The sequence below is a fragment of the Mandrillus leucophaeus genome, unplaced genomic scaffold (genome assembly GCF_000951045.1).
Source record: "Mandrillus leucophaeus isolate KB7577 unplaced genomic scaffold, Mleu.le_1.0 Scaffold14, whole genome shotgun sequence".
Classification (NCBI taxonomy): domain Eukaryota; kingdom Metazoa; phylum Chordata; class Mammalia; order Primates; family Cercopithecidae; genus Mandrillus; species Mandrillus leucophaeus.
The window spans coordinates 1,704,151-1,727,790 of NW_012101365.1; the positions used below are offsets into that span (position 1 = coordinate 1,704,151).

Sequence of the window (23,640 nt, forward strand, 5' to 3'; positions counted from 1 at the left end):
CTCCTGTTCTTAAGCAATCTGCCTTCCTTGGCCTCCCAGAGTGCTGGGATTACGGGCGCGAGCCACTGTACCCGGTCATATGAATATTGTTATACATGTTAAAAACAGCTTTCAAATATTTTTCTTTTCTTTTTTTTTTTTTTTTTTTTTTTTTTTTTTTTTTTTTTTTTGAGACGGAGTTTTGCTCTTGTCGCCCAGGCTGGAGTGCAATGGTGTGATCTTGGCTCACTGAAATCTCCGCCTCCTGGATTCAAGTGATTTTCCTGCCTCAGCCTCCCGAGTAACTGGGATTACAGGCGTGTGCCACCATGCCCAGCTAATTTTTGTATTATTAGTGGAGATGGGGTTTCACCATGTTGACCAGGTTGGTCTCGAATTCCTGACCTCAGGTGATCCACCCGCCGTGGCCTCCCAAAGTGCTGGGATTACAGGCATGAGCCACTGCACCTGGCCTCTTTTAACTCTTTAAAAACTCCAGTTTCATGTTTAAGTTATAGAGAATATACATCTGTGTAGTATGGGAAATAAAAGTTATAGAGAATATAGAGAGGAGAGCATCATTTTAATAGATATTTGAACATGTTCTATTTAATAATTAAGTGGATTTAACGCCAACCAACGTGTTATGCAACCTTATACTTCATTAAATATAGCTAACGTGATCTGCCTACTAATGCAAAGAAAAATAAACTTCAGGCTGGGCGCAGTGGCTCACACCTGTAATTCCAGCACTTTGGGAGGCCAAGGCTGGTGGATCACAAGGTCAGGAGATTGAGACCATCTTGGCTAACAGGTGAAACCCTGTCTCTACTAAAAATACAAAAAATTAGCCAGGTGTGGTGGCACACACCTGTAATCCCAGCTACTCGGAAGGCTGAGGCAGGAGAATCACTTGAACCAGGGAAGCAGAGGTTGCAGATCATGCCATTGCACTCCAGCCTGGGCGATAGAGCAAGACTCCTTCTCAAAAAAAAAAAAAAAGAACTTCAAGTTTTATTTTATTACATAGTAAATGAAAAATGATGACATTTTATCAAAGTTGATTTTTTTCCCTTTTTTATTGTGGAAAAATATTAATATATATAACATGATTTACAATTCTAACAATTTTTAAGTGAATTCATTGACATTGAGTACATTCACATTGTTTTGCAACTGTCGCCGTTTTCAAAGTTAATTTTTAAAAGCAATATAAATTAGACCTTAAGTAGTTCCCAAGATATTAAAGATAAAGAAATTATGAAATAATTATTGAAATTTTGTTTCTTTTGCCACTACAGTTTAAAAATATTTTTCTCTTATGGCAAAAGAAATCTGGGTAAAGGAAGCTTTAATGCAGGTTTTAAGGCCTCTTCTGTCATTACAATGATTTGATGATACCAAAAGGAGAAACTTACGCATTTGAAAACATTTTCATGGTATAAGCCTAATTTGTTTTTTTTTTAACCCATGGGTTAATGAATATTTTGTGCTGCCTTTCAAAAAGTATGAATTTCAAATTTTCACGTAAGTTCCCATTTATATTTTTAATTATGTCCTGCCAAAGTATTGAATTCTCTGTAGTGCTCACTTTGTTGATTTGCTTTTCCTAGACGGATATTTGTCTGTTCTCTGGGAGTATAACTCAGGTCGGAAGTCCTGTTGGAAGTGCAATGAATCTTATTCCTGAAGATGGCCTTCCTCCTATTCTCATCTCCACGGGTGTAAAAGGAGGTATGTGGACTACATATTTAAACAGTGATAGTTCTATCTGTCAAATGTTACCTTCTAATTAAGTGAGAGAGACAGAATTTGAGTGACATTCACCTTTCTCTTACCCAACAAAACAAACTCCCCGAATACTATGAAAACAGTTGTTGCTGTTATTGATTATTTTAGAGTAGATGCTTATGTTTTTATATTATAATGTCATTTTCATTTTTTGAATGGATATGATACTACTTATAATGTAAATGTAGCTTATTAGCAGTTTTAAAAAATATTTCAAAGCACATAATATTCTGAAGGATTGCTTGTGGTTTAGGATTAACCCACCCTGATACAGTCATTTATTTAGCTTTTTGTTTTGAAGTATAATATACTTTCAGAAAGAACGTATAGTAAGTGTGAAGAGCACTGAATTTAAATGGCAATTTTACTGTTAAAAATATTTTTAGGGAATTCTGGTAAGAAGTAAAATTATTATCAAAATAATGCTTAATATTATGTGAAATTTTATTTTTATAATTTTAACTTTTATTTTAGATTCAAAGGGTACATGTACAGGTCTGTTACGTGAATATAGCGCATGATGCTGAGGTTTGGCTTATGATTGATCCTGTCACCCAGGTAGTGAGCATAGTACCCAATGGGTAGGGTTTTGTTTTTTTTTCCTGCTTTCTTTTTTTTGTTTTTTTACGTTTTTGAGACAGGGTCTCTTTATCCAGTCAGCTACTGATGGGCACTTAGGTTGATTCCATGTCTTTGTTATTGTGAATAGTGCTGCACTGACTGTTCAAGTACATGTGTCTTTTTGGTAGAACAATTTATTTTCTTTTGGATATACACCCAGTAATGGGATTGCTGGGCTGAATGGTAATTCTCTTTTAAGTTCTTTGAGAAATCTCCAAACTGCTTTCCACAGTGACTGAACTAATTTACATTTCTATCAACAGTGTATACATGTCCCCTTTTCTCCACAGCCTCACCAGCATCTATTGTTTTTTGACTTTTTGATAATAGCCGTTCTGAATGGTGTGAGATGATATCCCATTGTGGTTTTGATTTGCATTTCTCTGATGATTAGTGTGAAATTTTATTGCTGACATATACAGATCAGTATACAATTACTGCGTTTTCAGAAGGTGGCTTATTAATTAACCTCTCCTGAACTTTGTCCTAGGCTTTTACCTGGTCTCCTTGCCTTCAGTATTTCTCTCCTTCATTTTGTCTTCCACACTGTTGCCAGTTATGTTTTTAAACATAGATATTATCTTTATTGCTTTTACTTAGAAATATTTAATGGATTCCCAGTGCCTTTAGTGTAAATTACTTATCTTCGCAGGCAATGTTTCTTTTCTTTTTTTTTTTTTTTTTTTTGAGAGAGTCTCGCTCTGTCACCAGGGCGGAGTGCAGGTGTACAGTCTCGGCTCACCACAGCCTCTGCCTCCCAGGTTCAAGCAGTTCTCCTGCCTCAGTCTCCTGAGTAGCTGGGACTACAGGCACACGCTACCACACCTGGCTAATTGTTGTATTTTTAGTATAGATGGAGTTTCACTATGTTGACCAGGCTGGTCTTGAACTCTTGACGTGGGGATCTGCCCACCTCGGCCTCCCAAAGTGCTGGGATTACAGGTGTGAGCTACTGTGCTCGGTCTGACAATGTTTCTTATAACCTTATCTCAGCCTGTCTTTCTAGCCATTTATTATCAACTTTATTTCCAGCCATTCCTCAGCACCTTACATGTATACTGCAGATTATTTGCTATTTTTTGAATACTTACTTTTCATTCTTCTGTACTTTTTCTTGTGCTGTGGAATAATGGGAAAGAATGGACTTCAGAATTGAACAAACCTGACTTTTAATGCCAGTACCATTCCATTCTAGCTGTGTGATCCAGTTGACAAGTCATTCATCCTCTCTGAATTTGTTTCCTATTCTGTTTTATTAAATATTTCTCCAACTACACCTTCTTAAGAGTCATTGTGGGTATTAAGTTAGATTTTATACCTGTAGGTACATACCAAGAAGGTATCTGGCATAAAGTAGGCATGTAATTAATATTTTCCATTTCTTCCTTTCTTCTGCCTAGAACACCCCCTCTACTGTAGACTTCCTGAAGAACTCCTCAACCTTTTAAAATCCAGCTTAATGGTTAACTCTTCTCTGAATCCTTACCTGGACTGCTTGGAAAATAGTGTTTTGCTTCTTTATCTGTGTTCTAATAGCAGTTCCTATAGACTGTTGGCTACATTAACACTTTTTCTCATTGCAATTTAGATATTGTATTTTCAGATCATATTCTTTCACTTAGACTATGAATTTCTTCATCTTATTTTATACTTGTGTTTACTGCTGCTTGCATGGTGCTAGGCCTGTAGTAGGCTCTCAAATGCAGTTATGTCCCAGATAGTTCAGCAGTGAACTTTCATATACAGTTAAGCGTTCTTTTGATTGCATAATGCCTTTGCTCCTTTACCAGGACCCTGTGAAAACATCTATTGTTAGTAAAATTGCTGCTTAGGGTTCAGATTTTTATTTTAATAAATCTTAGATTAACAAGGAACTAAATTGGCCTACTCTGTTGTTAAAAAAAGTCAGACTGCTGGATTCCATTTTCATAAAAAGTTATATCCATTAAATCTAATTGTCAAAACTTCTCCTACCAAGAAAGAACAGTTAATTATCTGTATTACTTAAACTATATTGCAATCTCTTTACCAAAATTTTGCAATTTTTTATTCCAGTGGGATGACTTTATTTAAAAAATTTTAAACTCAGGATTTCTCTTTCCAATAAGTATTTTTAATAATGGGGTAGATATTTCCCATTGTAGCCAAAAAATCAATTTTAAAATTTCCATTAGAAAATGAGAAATGATGTTACTTTGTTCTACCTGATTGTCCCGCAAAGATGCATTTTATATAAGATCAATTAAGCAACATTCAACTTTTAGATTTTCAGTTCCTTTCCCACATCTCTAGGTTCTACAGTGATTATTACCCATGATTTGACTTCAAGCTGAAAGGACCACTGTCATTCAAAATGAGGTGCTGAAGCACATACTGTGCTTCCAGAGATTAAATGGGAAGAGTTTACATTCAGTATTAACCTGTTCATGTTCAGAATCTTATGTGTGATTTACTGGTGATTTTAGTGATATATGTACTAAACTCTTGAATTATACTTAAAGGAATTGTTTTATGAAGCCAGTCACATATGATACTTTTATTTTCTGGGTTCATTTTTTAAAGTGTAAGTTTTTAATTGTCAAAAATGTCAAACAGTACAAAAGGTCATAGAGTAAAAGGTAGGGCTCTCTTCTACCCCAACTATTTGATATCCTTTCCAGAGGTAACTAGTATATTATTGCTTGTATATCATGAGTTATTTTAAATGCTGGTCTTGAACATTTATTATGTGAAATTCTTGTTATAATAGTTGGAAATTTTTTATTAAATAGAAAGGTAGTCTTTAGATTGTGGCACAAACTACTGTGGGGAGAGGTCTATACACAGGATAACCACATTATCATCTAAAGTGGAGTGGGTCACTTCTGAGAGTAAAAGGGGGCACTATTAACATGATACTGAGCCAGCAGATACAAACCATGCTCTATATGCACCTGTTGATAAGTCAAATGCATGTCTCTTTTCTGTGAATAATTAGCTCATTTCTCTATCTGATCTCTTTCTTGATTTGTCCGTTTAACCAACCTATTACATTGTTTTCTCCCCTTTCAGACTATGCTGTGGAAGAGAAACCATCACAGATTTCAGTAATGCAGCAGTTGGAGGATGGTGGCCCTGACCCACTTGTATTTGTTTTAAATGCAAATTTGTTGTCAATGGTTAAAATTGTGAATTGTAAGTTATAAATTCTTAAAAATTAAAATTAGATATGGTTTACTGACTCATAGATAGTACATAAAACTTTCAGATTTATTACACACAAGTATTTTTATATAGAGCCACATCTTACTGAACACTGAGTTCTGAAAAAGTTGGTTTGTATAAAATAATATATCCCAGAGGACAGCTATGGAACTAACTGAAACTTTCACATTTAGTTACAGGGGTGAGGTAGGTGAATTCTCCATGGAGGAAAGCCAAACGAATCTTGAACTTATCTGACTTAAGTTCTTCTTGAGATGAGTGTGTTAAATCACAACTTACCACTAGAATAACTGGTGGTAGATAAATTATACAGGCTACTCAAATAATTTATATGCTAGGTTTTAATCCCAGAAACCTCAATTATGGTGCAAAACTTTTTTTAAGAAAAGTGTTAGCTAACACACAGTAAAGCTTCAATATATCCTAAATTGAGATTCAGAAGAAACTTCTCAATTCTTGATGCTAGCATCATGGGCATCAGAATGAGAACGATGACAGTATTTCAGAATTTTTTGAGACAGAGTCTCACTCTGTCACCCAGGCTGGAGTGCAGTGGCATGATCTCTGTTCACTGCAACCTCCACCTGCTGAGCTCAAACAGTCCTCCCACGTCAGCCTCCCAAGTAGCTGAGACTGCAGGTGCACACCACCATGCCTGGCTATTTTTTTTGTATATTTTTGTAGAGACAGGATTCTCACCATGTTGCCCAGATTGTTCTTGAACTCCTGGACTCAAGTGATCTGCCTGCCTTGGTCTCCCAAAGTGCTGGGATTACAGATGTGAGCCACTGCGCCAGCTAGTAAATTTGAGAATTATTTAGAGAATGTGTTTATTATGAATGAGTGTTAATAGGCAATTTTAAAGGAAGGAACCTCTGGGGAACCATCCTGCAGTTTTCCACGTGTACTTAAGTTGATTTTGGAAACCAGAAACGTATACTACTTCCTTAGAAGTTCTACATTGATGAAATGCGGGTTTCTGGCTTACTTGCTAATCACACTCTTGTATGTTTGGCCAGTTATTAATGCTTGCTACCTTTCCTTCTAGGATCAGATTTAAAATTAATTTGCTTGAAATTTCAATTTGCCATATCTAGTTTATAAATTTTGCTTAGAAATTAGCTAACCTAAGACCAGGCACCATGGTGCACAACTGTAGTCCCAGTGCTTTGGGAGGCCAAGGCAGATGAATCACTTGAGCCCAGGAGTTCGAGACCAGCCTGCTCAACATGGTGAAACCTCATCCCACACACACACACACACACACAAAAATATATATATATATAGGGCATGGTAACATGCTGCTGTAGTGCCAGCTACTCACAAGGCTGAGGTGGAAGAGTTCTTGAGCCCAGGAGATAGAGGTTGCAGTGAGCCAAGATCATACCACTGTACTCCAGCCTGAATAACAGAGCGAAACCCTATTTTAAAAAAACAAAAAAAAATTAGCTAACCTAGATTCTTGAAGTATATACCATTATTAGGAATGTCCTATTTAGGTACATAAAACAAGGATTCCCAAAGTGAAATAAAGATGTCTTTCTTTTTTAATTTACATTTGTTTTGATTTACATGGGTGGTATTCATAATTTTATGTGAATCCTTTTTCAGTTCCTTTGGGGATCCCATTGTGTTGGGGTATGAAGAGTAAAAGTGTCAAGGATTAAACATTGTTTTTGACTACATATGGTTTCTGCTGTTCCTACTCTCCATATAGCCTTAAAGTGAAGGAGTGGAACTAAGTAGTTCAGAAAAGCCATCCTTTTCACTAATTTTTATGGCATGAAGCCAAGTAAAGTCATGTTGCTGATTATCTAGAATTTTTTCCCAGAAAGGACTATAGTTAAAATAGCTCGAATCTTTTGGTCATGTATTAAATTTAATCAATATACATAAAAATATATTTTCTTTAGGTCACAACCTGAAGACAAAGGTATACTACTGTCTTTTATTGTAATTACTTCTAGCCTTACATAGGTAATTACTTCCTTTGATGATGTGATTTTTAAAAATATAATGGTGGAAGACTATGTTCTTTAATCATATTTGGCTATGTATTGGCTTACAATACATAGTTTGGTTTTATTTTAGTATTAATAGAATGTTGCTTCTTTTAATAATAGTTAAAAGTTTTAAGTGCATTTTATTATTATTTCTTTTACTTCCTTTTCAATCTTTTCTAAGTGTTTAGAAAAGAGCCAGAGGCATTGGCATGTTTTATTTTCTTTTTTTCTTTTTTTTTTTTTTTTTTTTTGAGATGGAGTCTCGCTGTGTCGCCCAGGCTGAAGTGCAGTGGCCGGATCTCAGCTCACTGCAAGCTCCGCCTCCCGGATTCACGCCATTCTCCTGCCTCAGCCTCCCAAGTGGCTGGGACTACAGGCGCCCACCACCTTGCCCGGCTAATTTTTTGTATTTTTTTTAGTAGAGACGGGGTTTCACCGTGTTAGCCAGCATGGTCTCGATCTCCTGACCTTGTGATCCGCCCATCTCGGCCTCCCAAAGTGCTGGGATTACAGGCTTGAGCCATCGCGCCCGGCCGGCATGTTTTATTTTCTACAATAGTTTTTTGGCGCAATGCAGTGACAGTTCATAGTTGAATTACATAGACTCAGTGTGATCTATTTTAATCTTTGCTGTATTGTAACAGATTTCTGTGCAACTTCTTTTAAGAATAAGGATTGATAGGAATCTCTTTATTTTTATATTTTTATTCCATCTGTAGATGTGAACAGGAAGTGCTGGTGTTTCACAACCAAGGGAATGCATGCAGTGGGTCAGTCTGAGATAGTCATTCTTCTACAGTGTTTACCAGATGAAAAGTGTTTGCCAAAGGATATCTTTAATCACTTTGTGCAGCTTTATCGGGACGCCCTAGCAGGTATGACTTAGTCTGCTCCCTTTGTAGATGACAAAAAAATTTTGAATTCAAATACAAGATAATAGTCTTAACTTGGGACATAAGCATGTCAGGGGTCTTTGATATTAGTGGCAAGTTGGAGCTTTCCATGGTTTGAGGAAATTATAAATTTTAGTATTGTACCTGGTATGGTTATTATTTTACAGAGGCTGAAATCAAAGCTATAAGAGAATCTGGTGACCTAAGCGTAAGAATATTTTCTTTTTAGTGGCCTAGGGGTCAGGATATTGGTATCGGGTAGAAGGAAGCATATTTGTAACCTACTTCTTGTTTCTTTGGTTAACAATATTTATTTAATGATAGTGTAAATGCTAATGAATATTCAGATTTCAAAAACAATTAGCATAGATGACTTTGTGGCTTGTGGCTCCAAAATAAATTGTTAATATTAACTAGCAATTTAAAAGTAAAGGCATAGAGGTTAGAAGTTGGGAAAGACTAAGGATATTAACATAAAAAGAAACTAAGATTGAGAGAAAAGAAGCACAATATTTATTTGGCATTACAATTATTTATTATGACATTGTGTTATTTGACATTGCAAAGTCAGCCTCTCTTTGATTTAACAAATGAGGTAAAATATGGTGTAATTGAACTGTTCTCATTTATTGTAACAGGACGTCAGTATATAATATCTGTACTTGATAAATAGGATTTATCTTTGAGGAAGAAGACTTGGAGATGGTGTGAGGGTGACTGGGGTATTAGAGCTATTTTCACGTATTACTTGATAATATTTCATACATAATATTAAAACCATAAATTTTTCAGACTTTCTTAATAATTTTCATTGTGGGATTCTGTGCCAAAGATAGTATCCAGAATATAAAATGCACTTCTGTGAATGAAAGTGTTTATTACAGCATTACCTAAATTTAACACAAAAATTCAGAAGCAACCTAAATGCCTTAGTTTTGGTGAAAAGTTTAACTGTGTTATACTTATTAGATGTGAGCATCTGTTTGAGAACTTTTTTTGGCCATTAAAACAATATTTATGAAAAGAATGTAATAACATGGAAAATGCTCTTTAAATAATTACAGAAGCAGAATATATAATTGTATTTTTAATGCGATATAGATTATGCGTAAAAGATTGTGCCTTTATGTCTTCATTAGTCTCTACAATGATTTAGGTGTAGCATTACATAGGGCAAGGTGATACACTGGAAACTGACCACACGATACCTGTGAAGTACCTTTGAATGTTTACCCTGTCTGTCCCAAAATGTGTAGGGTTAAATCTGAAATCACCCAGGTCCTCCAGGCCACATAATACCCTGGAGCTGAATTTAGTCCTGGAGATAACTGGGAACTTTCACTTTTCTCCTCAATCTGAATGTATTCACTTTTAAAAACTCTAGAAAATGGCATTGGAGGTTCAAGTAATTGTACGTTCATGTGGGTTTTGAGAGGGTGTCAGAGACTAGGATGTGGGAGGTTCATGAATGTCTTATTTAGGAGCCCATCCTTTATTCTGTAGGCAATGAAGAACCATTGAAAGAATTTGAGATGATGAGTGACATAATCAGATTTACATTTTAGAAAGATGACTCTGGAAGCATTGTGAAAAATGGATCAAAGTCCGTGAGTCTGGTGGCAGTTAAGAAGCAATTTCAGGATAAGCAAATGTATATTCATACACTAGAATACTGCTCAACAGTAAAAACGAAGTAACTGCTGATGTACACAACAACATGCATGAGTTCACAGACATGCTGAGCAAAAGCCAGGCACAAAGAAGTACATATTGGATGATTCCATTTATATGATTTTCTGAAACTGGCAGAATTAATCTGTGGTGATAGAAATTAGGTCAGTGTTTGCCTAAAGTGAGGTGGAGGTGCAGGTGCTAGAACTAATTACAGAGAGTCCCAGAAAACTTTCTGAGATGAGAGCTCTATATCTGGATTAGGATAGTGGTTACATGGCTGTTTGCCAAAACTCATTGAATTGTACAGTTAAAATCTATTGCTTTTATAATATATAGATTATACCTCAGTAAAACTTATTTTTAAAAAAGATATTGCAGGAATCCAGCAAGAAATTAAGAAATTATCAGGATTTAAATTAAGTAATTGCAGTGGAAATAAAGAGTATTGGAGAGATATGAAAGATGTGGTGCTTCAATTCAGTAGGATTTGGTGACTAATTGGATATGGGGGGTTAGAGGGGGCAAGTTAAGGTTGGCCTCAGATTCCTCGCTTGAGCACCTAAGTGTATGTTGGTCTTATTCATCAAGATGGTGAATAGAAGAACAGATTTGGCAGAGGAAAGGGAATTCTTTGTTCAGTGTGCTGAATTTGAAATAATGACATCAGATGAAACATGAAAATGGCAGATATAAGATAGGTCTGAGTTAAGATATACAGATTTGGGAGACACAGTTTTTATGGGATAGTTGAGAGCATGGTTGTAAATGGGATAGGCCCGTGTGAAGAGACTATGTCCATAGATGGAATCCTGGGAGATAGACATCCTCTCTCGGCAAGGAGAGGATGTCAATTATTGCGTGAATTATTAAGATATGTTTAGCATAAATGGTTACATTTTTTTTAAAAGGATACTTATATGTCAGTTGAGTCCATTTTGAACTATTAAATTGCAAAAATTTTGAAACAACAAAAATACTTGGAACTGATTACATGATACTAAGGATAGTCTCAAGGTCAGACTATAATACATCTAAGCCAACTAAAAATATTTTCTATAATGTAGGATAGGGACATGAACATATAGATGTATATGTAAGGAAATAACATTTCAAAAGCATAAATAAGATGAAAGAGTTTTTCCTTGAATAGGAATCATTTCACAGCTCATCCAGTATTGGGACTAGAAAGCATTTTAGATAATTTAATACAAACTTCATTTTTTAGATAAGAAAAATCAGACCTAGAAGTGTGAATGGCTTACCTAAATCACAGACCAAGTTGGTGGCAGAATTAGGACTATAGCTCCCAGATCAGTATTCTTTACATTATGTCAGTTGCCTCCGTGTATCCATTAATAATATGTCAGTTCTTAAAAACGCAGATATATTATCTATATACTATACATATTTTTTAAGAATCCTATTTTTAGATAATCAGGGTAATAGCTTGATATATTTCACTATAAATTTTTTAATAAGTAAAAACATATTTTGGGTATTCTAAAACAGGAGTCCCCAACCCACAGGCCATGGACTGGTATTGGTCCGTGGCCTGTTAGGAAACAGGCCACACAGCAGAGGTGAGTGGCAGGCAAGCAAGTGAAGCTTCATCTGTATTTATAGCTTCTCCCCATCACTCATGTTACCGCCTAATACCGCCTGAGCTCTGCCTCCTGCCAGATCAGCAGCGGTATTAGATTCTCATAGAAGTGTGAACCCTATTGTGAGGGATCTAGGTTGTATGCTCCTCATGAGAATCTAATGCCTGATAATCTGTCACTGTCTTCCATCACCCCCAGATGGGACAGTCTAGTTGCAGGAAAACAAGTTCAGGGATCCCTCTGATTCTACGTTATGGTGAGTTGTATAATTATTTCATTATAGATTACAATGTAATAATAATAGAAATAAGGTGCACAATAAATTTAATGCACTTGAGTCATCCTGAAACCATCTCCCCTCCTCCACAGTCCGTAGAAAAATTGTCTTCCATAAAACCCATCCCTGGTGCCAAAAAGATTGGAGGCTACTGTTCTGAAATGATCGCAGGCCAGGCATGGTGGCTCATACCTGTAATCCCAGCACTTTGGGAGGCCAAGTCAGGTGGATCACCTTAGGTCAGGAGTTCAAGACCAGCCTGGCCAACATGGTGAAACCCCGTCTCTACTAAAAATACAAAAAATTAGCCGGGCGTGGTGGTGGGCACCTGTCATCCCAGCTACTTGGGAGGCTGAGGCAGGAGAATTGCTTGAACCCTGGAGGCAGAGGTTGCAGTGAGCCGAGATCGTGCCATTGCACTCCAGCCTGGGCAACAAGAGTGAGACTCCATCTCAAAAAAATAAAAAATAAAAAAAAATTACCACAATTTATTATTTTTCTCTTCTGTGTAGTACATTGAGTGAAATTGACAAATTGTATCTTAAATTTCTCCTGAGTGTGAAACCTTGAATATTGTATCACTAGCTTAGGGTTATTCTGCCCTAAATCACAGAAAAGCCTTAGGAGCTATTGGATGAACTTTTTAATAATTTCCTGTGAATTTTAAAATCTAAACTACAGGTATTTAATAACCATATGTGTATTATATATCTATATATGTGTGTGTATCTATGTTTCACCTGTATATACACACACACTTTTTTGTCACACACAGTTTTTGCATTCTGCAGTGAAAAGAAACATTATAATTTGTGAGAAATTATGTTCTGAGAGTTTCAGAATGCCTTCTGGTTATGACAGTGCCATCGGAGGTTCTAGACTGTGTATTGTTTCTCCCTGTCTCCTGTTCGTTCCTCCATATTTTGTACCTGTTTTTTTTTTTTTTTTTTTTTTTTTTTGCTCTGTCGCCCAGGCTGGAGTGCAGTGGCGCGATCTTGGCTCACTGCAAGCTCCGTCTCCCGGGTTCACGCCATTCTCTTGCCTCAGCCTCCTGAGTAGCTGGGACTACAGGCGCCCGCCACCGCGCCCGGCTAATTTTTTGTATTTTTAGTAGAGACGGGGTTTCACCGTGGTCTCGATCTCCTGACCTTGTGATCCACCCGCCTCGGCCTCCCAAAGTGCTGGGATTACAGGCGTGAGCCACCGCGCCCGGCTGTACCTGTTTTTTGCAAACCATCTATTCAGAATATAGACTTGAATGAAGTTGGACTTGTATCTACCAGATTGTTATTTCTGGAGTTAATCTCCGGTTGTTTCCCTCTCTTACTCAAAAGCTTCTTAGGCTTTGTATTGCCTTTAGAATAAACTGCGCTCCAACATTCAGTATTCTGCATGATCTGTTCCTAAATTTTTAGTCTCATTTCCCGCTAGTCATCTCTCCATACTTCCATTGTAGCCAAACGAAATATTTCTTGGTTTGTTTTATGTATATTCTGATGATTTTCCATTTCATTACCCATGATTATGCTACTCCCAACCATGCTATTTCCCAACACCCCAACTGTCTCAATCCTGTCATTTGTCCTAAATCTTAAAGACCACTTTCTCCATGAATTCTTTCTTGATGGGCTTCTCAGACAGAAGTAATCTCTTCTGAACTCCCTTAATCTTTTATTTTTAATTTAATTAATTTATTTATTTATTTTGAGGCAGAGTCTCGCTCTGTCGCCCAGGCTGGAGTGCAGTGTTGCGATCTTGGCACCCTGCAACCTCTGCCTCCTGGGTTCAAGTGATTCTCCTGCCTCAGCCTCACAAGTAGCTCCCAAGTAGCTGGAACTACAGTCGCATGCCACCACACTTGGCTAATTTTTGTGTTTTTAGTAGAGACAAGGTTTCACCATGTTAGCCAGGCTAGTCTTGAGCTCCCAAACCTCAGGTGATCCACCTGCCTGGGCCCTCCAAAATGTTGGGATTACAGGTGTGAGCCACCGTGTCCAGTCTAATCTTTTATTGTTAAGAAAGTATTTGGTATTGTTATGGTTTCAGTGTTTGTCCACTCTAAAACTCATGTTGAACTTTAATTGCCATTGTAACAATATTAGGAGGTGGGACCTTTAAGAGGTGATTAGGCCATGAGGGCTTCACCCTCATGGATGGGATTAGTGCTGTTATAAAAGGAGAGGGTAAAAAAAAAAAAAAAAAAAAAAAAAAAGGAGAGGGTTCATTCCCCTCTTGCTCTCTCTTTGGGAAGCTGAGGCAGGAGGATTGCTTGAGGCCAGGACGTTGAGACTAGCCTGGTCAACATAATGAGACCCTATTTCTACCAAAAAAAAAATTAACTAGGCCTAATGGCATATCCCTGTAATCCCAGCTACTTGGGAGGCTGAGGTGGGAGGAGTCCTTGAGCCCAGCAATTTGAGGCTGTAGTGAGCTATGATTGCACCACTGCATTACAGCTTGAGTGACACAGTGAGACCCTGTCTTTAAAAAAAAATAATAATAATGTCATGGTTCATGTTTTTATTTTATTTTTCAAATTCTGAACCTTTTGGTAAATTAAATTTATTAGAATTATGGTATTGTAGCTTTGCAAAGTAATTATTTTTTTTTTTTTGAGACAGAGTCTCGCTCTGTTGCCCAGGCTGGAGTACAGTGGCATAATCTCTACTCACTGCAAGCTCTGCCTCCTGGGTTCACGCCATTCTCCTGCCTCAGCCTCCTGAGTAGCTGGGACTACAGGTGCTCGCCACCATGCCTGGCTAATTTTTTGTATTTTTTTTTAGTAGACATGGGGTTTCACCGTGTTAGCCAGGATGGTCTTGATCTTCTGACCTCGTGATCCACCCTTCTCAGCCTCCCAAAGTGCTGGGATTACAAGCGTGAGCCACCGCACCCGGCCTCTTTGCAAAGTAATTTTTCAACTGATGAGAAAGTTACATGGAACTATTTATGAAGAGGTGATTTAAGACAAATACCTAACATTTTTGAGCACTTAATATACGCTAAGCAGTGTATTCATTGCCTTATGTACACTATTTTATTTCGTCTTAAGTGCAACTCAGATTCATACTGTTACTGTTTCTATTTACACGTGAGGAAAATGACAGACACCGAAGGCCTAAGTAACTTAAGATCACACAGTTAGATGGTAATTGGCTGAACCCAGGTTTAAACTCACTTATGTAGTCTGTAAATCTCATGTTTCGAACCATAAGAAGTCCTATAGTGTCTCTTGAGCTGTTTTTTTAAGAGATAGGGTCTTGCTCTGTCACCCAGGCTGGGTAGCAGTGGTGCCATCATAGCATACTCACTGCAGCCTTGATCTCCTTGGGCCCAAGTGATCCTTCCTTCTCAACCTCCCAAGGGGCTGGGATTACAGGCATGAGCCACCTGACCTGACTTCTCTTGAGCTTTCATGATCAATCTCACAGATACACTAAACTGAGGACACGACCTTTTATGAAGTAGTCATGCATAACTTCAGTTTATTGCATTACAAAGAACTCCAAGAAACTTTCTAAATTCTTTTGATGGCTTGAGTTTTAGTCATATTAGCACTTAGAAATATTAGTATTTATTGGCTGGGCGCGGTAGCTCACGCCTGTAATCCCAACACTTTGGGAAGCCGAGGGAGGCAGATCACTTGAGGTCGTGAGTTTGAGACCAGCCTGGCCAACAATGGCTAAACCCTGTTTCTGCTAAAAATATAAAAATTAGCCAGGCGTGTTGGTGCACGCCTATAGTCCCAGCTACTTGGGAAGCTTATGCAGGAGAATCACTTGAACCTGGGAGGTGGAGGTTTCAGTGAGCCGGGATCATGCCACTATACTCCAGCCTGGGTGACAGAGCGAGACTCTGTCTCAAAAAAAAAAAGAAGAAATAAATATTAGTATTTATTGAAATGAATGAGCCATTTGCTTGGAAATGGTTCCATTTGAGTTGATGTGAGGATTAATATGCTTTGAAACAAAAGGAAGCTATTGTCACATAGATATTTAAGTTATATTTGAATTGAATTTAAAGATGGCTGGCTACTTGTAAGGATTTGAAAAATAGTTTAAATTCCAAATTAAAGATGGAAAATTGTAAATTACTGTATCTGTATATTTTTTGAAAGACTGTGTGACATACAAAGACTAGGAGATTGAAAGATCTGCTTTCTAGGTTTTACTTTGCCACTTATTTACCTCATGTCTTTTCAGTCACTTCACCTCTACCTCTAAGCTTCAGTTTCTTCATTTGTCAAATAAAACCCCAAATTTCAGGGAAATGGTACCGTTCTGCTTACCTGCTAGCACTGATCTGATGATTATCTCATTAATGTTATGTAAAATTACTTTATAAACTATTGATATAAAGCATTTAACATCTTTGCCAGGTCATTTAAACTCAGAAGCAAGATTTTGTGTCATTTTAGTTATATGGGTTCTTCACTAGTCTTGGGGTATATATAAAATTAGTTCTGTGGGTTCATGGCATTGAATGCAGTCATCGAGAAGTACCTATATAAATTAGTACATAACAGACTTTATGAGTTCAAGAGCCTCAGATTACGTCTTCAGATGAAAGCCTTCCTTTCTTTGTCAAATTGTTATACCCACTGTTTTATTTTTGCCAGTATCTACACCTGTGCAGTGTTACTTGTTTGTAGATAAGATAGTATATGACAGTCTAAATCAGTCATTATTGGTAATCTACATTTTTTTAAAGTAATAAATATTTAAAGGATAAAAGATATATTTTATAATGAGAGGGGACTTCGTGAAGAATCTGTGATTGGGATGAAGAGAGTGTTAAGTGGAAGAGGCAGAAAGGAAATCAATATCTGTGGAAAATAACTGCTAATAGATTCTAGGTTCTAATAGGGAAATCGCAAAGGAATAATGAGTGAGTGCCTTGTGTACTAAGCCAACATATTTTTCACCTCTAAGCTATATTTACTAGGACAATCTTTGTGAAATATAAACATTACACCATGTCTTAGTCTATTTTTGCTGCCATAATGGAATACCACAGACTGGATAATATATAATGAACAGAAATGTATTCCCTATAGTTCTCATGGCTGCAAAGTCCAAGGTTGAGGGGTAGGCATCTGGTGAGGACCTTTTTGCTGCATCATCCTGTGGCAGAAGGGCAAACGGGGTGGGGAAGAGAGAGAAAGAATGTGCATGTGCCTGAGGGCATGTGCACAAGGGAGGCCGAACTTGTCCTTTCATAACAAACCCACTCCCAGGATAACAGCATTAATCCAGTCACCTCTCATGAGGCCTTACCTCCTAGCACCAAGTTTCCAACACATACTTTTTCAGGGATATATTCAAACTATAGCATGCCATTGATAGAGTTAGAGGAATGCTGTCGTGCACCTTACATTGTGGAGGGAAAGCATCTCTTTCTTTAATTCCCTGTTCTCCTCCTTATTCACCAAAGCTAGATAAAGAGATGAAAAAAAATTTTTTTCTCTTTAACAAATTATCTGTTGAATTTTGTATGAAGTATCTCTTACATTGTATCCTAGAATTCCAGAATCAAGGGGAGTGGTAAAGAGGCAATGGTGAATTTGGGGATCTGATCTCCCTAAAGTTCCTGACATTGTATCCTTGATTCTGCAATGGTTGCCAGAAAAAAATTTAAATTTATCTAAATCTCACTCTAAAATCATTGAAAGTCCCCCCAAAAATCGTATATTTGGCTAATCAATATATGTATATTTTCATTAGAATAATAATAGTTACAATTTTTTGAGAATACAGTGTTGCTGGTCCTGTTAGGCATTTTATAGATTTCCTTTCATTTATTCTTTATAACACATCTGGAATTTAATATAGTTTCTCCTTCCATTTTACATGGACATTGAGGCTCAGAGAATTAACTTACCCCAAATCCCACAATAGTGAATAATCAAACTAGCATTCAAACCCGTATCTCTGGGACTCCAAAATCTGCAATTTATTTTTCAAAATGCCATACTGCTACATTGATATGACAATTCTTTTGTTTTTATAGATCTGGCCCAGCAGCTTAATTGTGCAGCCAGACCTGGGTAATCCTGGAGTAAGGGTACTACCCCTAAATTCCTAAATGTACTACCTTAAATGTAAAATATAGATGATAATGTTTAGGTGAACATGACTTTCAGCCACAAAACTTCTCTGAGTTTAATGGGGAGGCATTCCCTTCACTTGTGGTTCCTACTGTCAGGATACCTATCCGCTAAAATCAAGGATGCAGAGACCCATAACCATTATAAGAATAAACTCTCGTTTTCAAGAAAAGTAAGCATTAATTTCTCTGATGGAGACTGCTTCATTTGGTGTTATTGCTTTCAAAGGTATCAAAGGAAGCTCGTACGTGGCTAGTGAACACATTTGTTGTTCCATCATTGAGCAGCTCTTGTCAGGAAGTCCTTTTGCAATTCTATACTGAGGAAAATGTCTCCTTAATGAAGGGTTGATATGTTTGTTACTGTTTCATTCACAAAAGTATTTTGAATTGTAAAATGGCTTGGCCAGGCACAGTGGCTCACACCTGTAATCCCACCACTTTGGGAGGCCAAGGCGGGTGGATTACTTGAGGTCAGGAGTTTGAGACCAGCCTGGCCAATATGGTGAAACCCCATCTCTACTAAAAATACAAAAATTAGCTGGGCGTGGTGGTGGGTGCCTATAGTCCCAGCTACTCGGGAGGCTGAGGCAGGAGAATTGTTTGAACCCGGGAAGCAGAGGTTGCAGCGAGCTGAGATTGCACCACTGTACTCCAGAGTAGGTGACAGAGCAAGACTGTCTCCAGGAAAAAAAAAAAAGAGAGAAACCTACTTAATGTGAATTTAAATAAGCCCTAAATTACAGAGCTATGTTTCATATTTCTCTCAAAAAATTATAAACAGTAAATCCTGTCCAGGCACAGTAGCTCACTCCTGTAGTCCCAGCACTTTGGGAGACCAAGGTGGATAGATCATTTGAAGTCAGGAATTTGAGACCAGCCTGGCCAACATGGTGAAACCCTGTTTCTACTAAAAATACAAAAAAAATTAGCTGAGCATGGTGGTGCATGTTTGTAATCGTAGCTATTCAGGAGGCTCAGGTGAGGGGATTGCTTGAACCTGGGAGGCAGGTGCTGCATTGAGCCAAGATCACACCACTGCACTCCAGCCTGGGTGACAGCGGAAGACTCCATCTAAAAACAAACAAACAAAACAAACTTGTCTGTGGTACCATCTTCATAAATCCTCATCTTCCCTTAATGTCTTATAACTGTAGTTATTACCATAATTCATTATGTTCGTGAGTTGACTTTCTTCACCCAGTGAAATTATAAGCTTGGTGACAGCAGCTTCCTACTCTGAACACTTCTTTTTTTTTTTTTTTTTTGAGACAGAGTCTCACTCTGTTGCCTAGGCTGGAGTGCAGTGGCACAATCTTGGCTCGCTGCAACCTCCACTTCCCAGGTTCAAGCGATTCTCCTGCCTCAGCCTCCTGAGTAGCTGGGATTACAGGTGCACATCACCACACCCGACTAATTTTTGTATTTTTAGTAGAGTCGGGGTTTTACCATGTTGGTCAGGCTGGTCTGCAACTCCTGACCTCGTGATCCACCCGCCTCAGCCTCCCAAAGTGCTGGGATTACAGGCGTGAGCCACCGCTCCCGGCCTTGAATATTTCTTTGTGACCTTTGAGGCGATATTCTTGAGACCTCTAAAGCAATTCATACAGTAAAGCTATACAATTTAACCAAGGAAGGCATTAATATTTTTGGCTTTTATCTAGACAAACTTAAACAGTGTGATAATGTAACTTAGTTTATGCTCTTTAGAAGCCCTGATAAAATTGGAAACCAAATTTTCATTTAATAAATGCCATGTATTTAAAAATCAGCTTTTTAAATGTAAGTCTTTCATAGTGAAAGATTGGGAATTACTGTTTGGTAGTGTCCATCCAGCCCAGTGTTGCATAATAATGTTTATTAAAAATATGATTAATTGGCTGGGCACGGTGGCTCATGCCTGTAATCCCAGCACTTTGGGAGGCTGAGGTGGGTGGATCACGAGGTCAGGAGATCGAGACCATCCTGGCTAACATGGTGAAACCCCGTCTCTACTAAAAATACAAAAAAATTAGCCAGACATGGTGGCGGGCGCCTGTAGTCCCAGCTACTCAGGAGACTGAGGCAGGAAAATGGGGTGAACCCAGGAGGTGGAGCTTGCAGTGAGCCAAGGTTGTGCCACTGCATTCCAGCCTGGACGACAGCCAGACTCTATCTCCCAAAAAAAAAAGAAAGAAAAGAAAAATATGATTAATTTATTGATACAAAGTAACGAACTTTTTTGTTTTTAGGGAATGTGGTGAGCAACTTGGGACATTCCTTCTTCAGTCAAAGTTTCCTTGGCAGTAAAGAACATGGTGGATTCTTATATGTGACATCTACCTACCAGTCACTGCAAGACCTAGTACTCCCAACCCCACCTTACTTGTTTGGGATTCTTATCCAGAAATGGGAAACTCCTTGGGCTAAAGTATTTCCTATCCGTCTGATGTTGAGACTTGGAGCTGAATATCGACGTAAGTAATAAAAACACGTTTTTCAAAGCCACATGACCAAGGCATGATGACTAAATAATGCCTGAAATATTCAGAGCCCTCTGTTTGGTGGTATAATTCAGCAGAAATAGTCTTTTGAAATAGCTAAACTAAATTTGGCCATTGTCTGCGTATATTGGGCGTAATGGGAAGCACTGAAAATAACGAATGAGGAAGTTGATTATGTATACCTTGTAAACTTACTGCTTTTATAGTTCATTGATAAAAAACATGATCATCTTTAGAAAAATGAATTTGAACTTAAATAACTTTATTTTTTGTAGTATCTGTATATGATGAGCATATTCTTTGTCACTTGGTTGGAAAACAGTTATGATCAATTATATTTTACTTAACATACTGGAAGCTAGTGAAATGGAAACCACTCTCAGTTGGTAAGGAATATGCTACAGAAGAAGAGCTTCCTTGCCCATGGCGTTAGCAGTGCAACTAAGATGTGATTTTTAAAAAGACATTAATGGTTAAATGCAAGCTTGATTTTAAATTTTATAGTTCCATCTAATTAAAAGTGCCCTGTGCTAGGAATCAGACCACTTGAGTAAGATTCTCAACTCTGCCTCTTATAAGCTCCGTAACTTTGGGCAGGTCACTCAAGTTCTCTGATTGTGTTTCTTTTGTAAACTGGAAATAATAATGCTTGCTTTTTATTTTATATTGGATTGTTAACAGGATCCAATGAGAGAATAAATGAAACATTATTTTATAAACCATAAAACTGTGTTCTCAGCAAGTCAATTTCATTCTTTCACCTATTATTTATTAATTCAGTAAGAATTTAATAAAGACCTCCCATATATCCTGAACCCTGGGAATTCTGAAATAGCTAAGATGTGATTATAGGCTCTTGGGAACTTTTATAAGGAATACATACAGAAATCATGATTATAGCGTTATATTGTGTTAAAACCTGTGCTCAAAGTTAAGTTCATTGGGAGCTCCAAGACGGGCTCTAACTTGACCAGGAATGAAGGAATAGTTGGACTTTCAATTTTCTTGGACCAGAGTGCCTCTGGATTAACTCTGAAGGTGGTATATGAATCAGCTAAATGAATCAGGGAAAGGGAAAGATTGTGTGCAGAAGAACAACATGTGTATCTTCCTGTTTTATGCAGACGTTTCAAACCATAAAGTTCAAGAGATGAGCCAGCCTGTGATTTGCCTCTCCTAAGGAGGATCCTGGTTAGGAGTATAGAAGAATGAACTCTTGGCTGAGTGCGGTGGCTCATGCCTCTAATTCTAGCACTTTTGAAAGGCAGCTGAGGCGGGCAGATCATTTGAGGTCAAGAGTTTGAGACCAGCCTGGCCAACATGGTGAATACCATCTCTACTGAAAATACAAAAAAAATTAACTGGGCCTGGTGGCACATGCCTGTAATTCCAGCTACTGGGGAGGCCAAGGCAGGAGAATCACTTGAACCTTCTTATGGCAGGAGATCATGCCACTGCACTCCAGCCCTCCAGCCTGGGCGACAGAGTGAGACTCTGTCTGAAAAAAAAAAAAAAAAAAAGAGTGAACTCTTAAATGTGTTGGAAAAAAAAAAGTGAACTCTTAAACTTACTGAGCACAGAGGAATCAGGAGATATTTTTTTCCTGGATTGTATCAATTCAGTTTGAAGAAGATTGCTCCCTAACCTTGTGGGGTTTTTTTTGGAGGGGAGACAGGGTCTCATTCTGTCACCAAAGCTGGAGTGCAGTGGCACAGTCATGGCTCACTGTAGGCTCGACCTCTTGGGCTCAAGCCATCCTTCTACCTCTCAGCCTCCCAAGTAGGTGGGACTGCAGGTGCATGCTACCACACTCAGCTAATTTTTTTGTTTGTTTTTTGTAGAGACAGGGTCTCCCTAGGTTGCACAGGCTGGTCTCAAACTCCTAGGCTCAGGTGATCCTTCTGCCTCAGCCTCCCAAAGTGTTGGGATTACAAGCATGAGCCACTGTGCCTGGCTATTGTGTGCCATTTTTGAAATATTTACGTCAAAAAAATTCTGGTTATCAGAAGACTTAATGTGGCTTAGGATTTGTCTGCTACCATGCCAAATAGTTTTTGAGCCCAAAATTTGATATGTTCTAATGAGCCATTACAATTATATTTTGAAAATTGTGTTAGTCATGAAATCTCTTTTACCAAAGTTTTATGTTGCCAAACTTAAGTTTGATCATTTCTCATTTCCACAGTTTATCCATGCCCACTATTCAGTGTCAGATTTCGGAAGCCATTGTTTGGAGAGACGGGGCATACCATCATGAATCTTCTTGCAGTAAGTCAGGAATTGTTTTTCCTTTGTCCTTACTGGAGTTTATATGGGAGAAAGAAGAAAGCAAGTTTATTATTTTCTTGGTAGCTGTGCCCAAGCTGCTTCAGGCAGGTAAAGATTTATGCTGAAGATAAAGAACAGTATATATATACACATATATATACACACACACACATACATATATACATATATATAAATATATACATATATATACACATACACATATATATATACTCTTTTGCAAACATGAAGTGAAATGGTACAGGATTCCAGTGCCTGATTATACACTTACTGTCTAACCTTGCAGAATTATTGTGAGGACTAGAAGTAATATATAAATAAAACACCTAGCATTCTGTCTTGTTTTTATTTTAAGACTGGCATTCTATGAGTTTCTCTTGTGTCTATATAGGTTATTATCCAAGCAGAGATTGGTCAGAGATTGTACCCAGATACCCCAAGCCAGTAAGGCTACTGCTCTCTGCTGATGGATCTGAATATGGACTGGAATTTAAACTTCATTGTTTTCCTTTCTTCTGGGCGCTCTCATGTCTCCTACACACATGCACAGGTTCTGACTCTGTTGGCCAAGAATATTGGTTGGCTTGAGTCCACTAAGTTCTCCGCTGCATATATGCACAGACTAGGATCAATCCTGGATATCTGGATATTAAATAAACAGTTTATGAAGCTACCTATGGTTGTCACATCTCCCAGAACTTACCCCAAACAGGTTTAGTGAAC

At 37.9% G+C, this 23,640-nt stretch overlaps 1 protein-coding gene across 2 annotated transcripts in view; it reads left to right on the forward strand.

Moving 5' to 3' along the window:
* ZFYVE9 (zinc finger, FYVE domain containing 9) overlaps positions 1–23,640 on the forward strand; it is a 144,730-nt gene that overhangs the window by 56,003 nt on the left and 65,087 nt on the right. For both annotated transcript variants that reach the window (XM_011973763.1, XM_011973764.1), the window contains 5 exons: positions 1,593–1,713; positions 5,443–5,565; positions 8,318–8,473; positions 20,380–20,604; positions 22,817–22,899. In XM_011973763.1, coding sequence (XP_011829153.1) covers positions 1,593–1,713; positions 5,443–5,565; positions 8,318–8,473; positions 20,380–20,604; positions 22,817–22,899 — 708 coding nt within the window. The remainder of the gene's footprint in view (positions 1–1,592; positions 1,714–5,442; positions 5,566–8,317; positions 8,474–20,379; positions 20,605–22,816; positions 22,900–23,640) is intronic.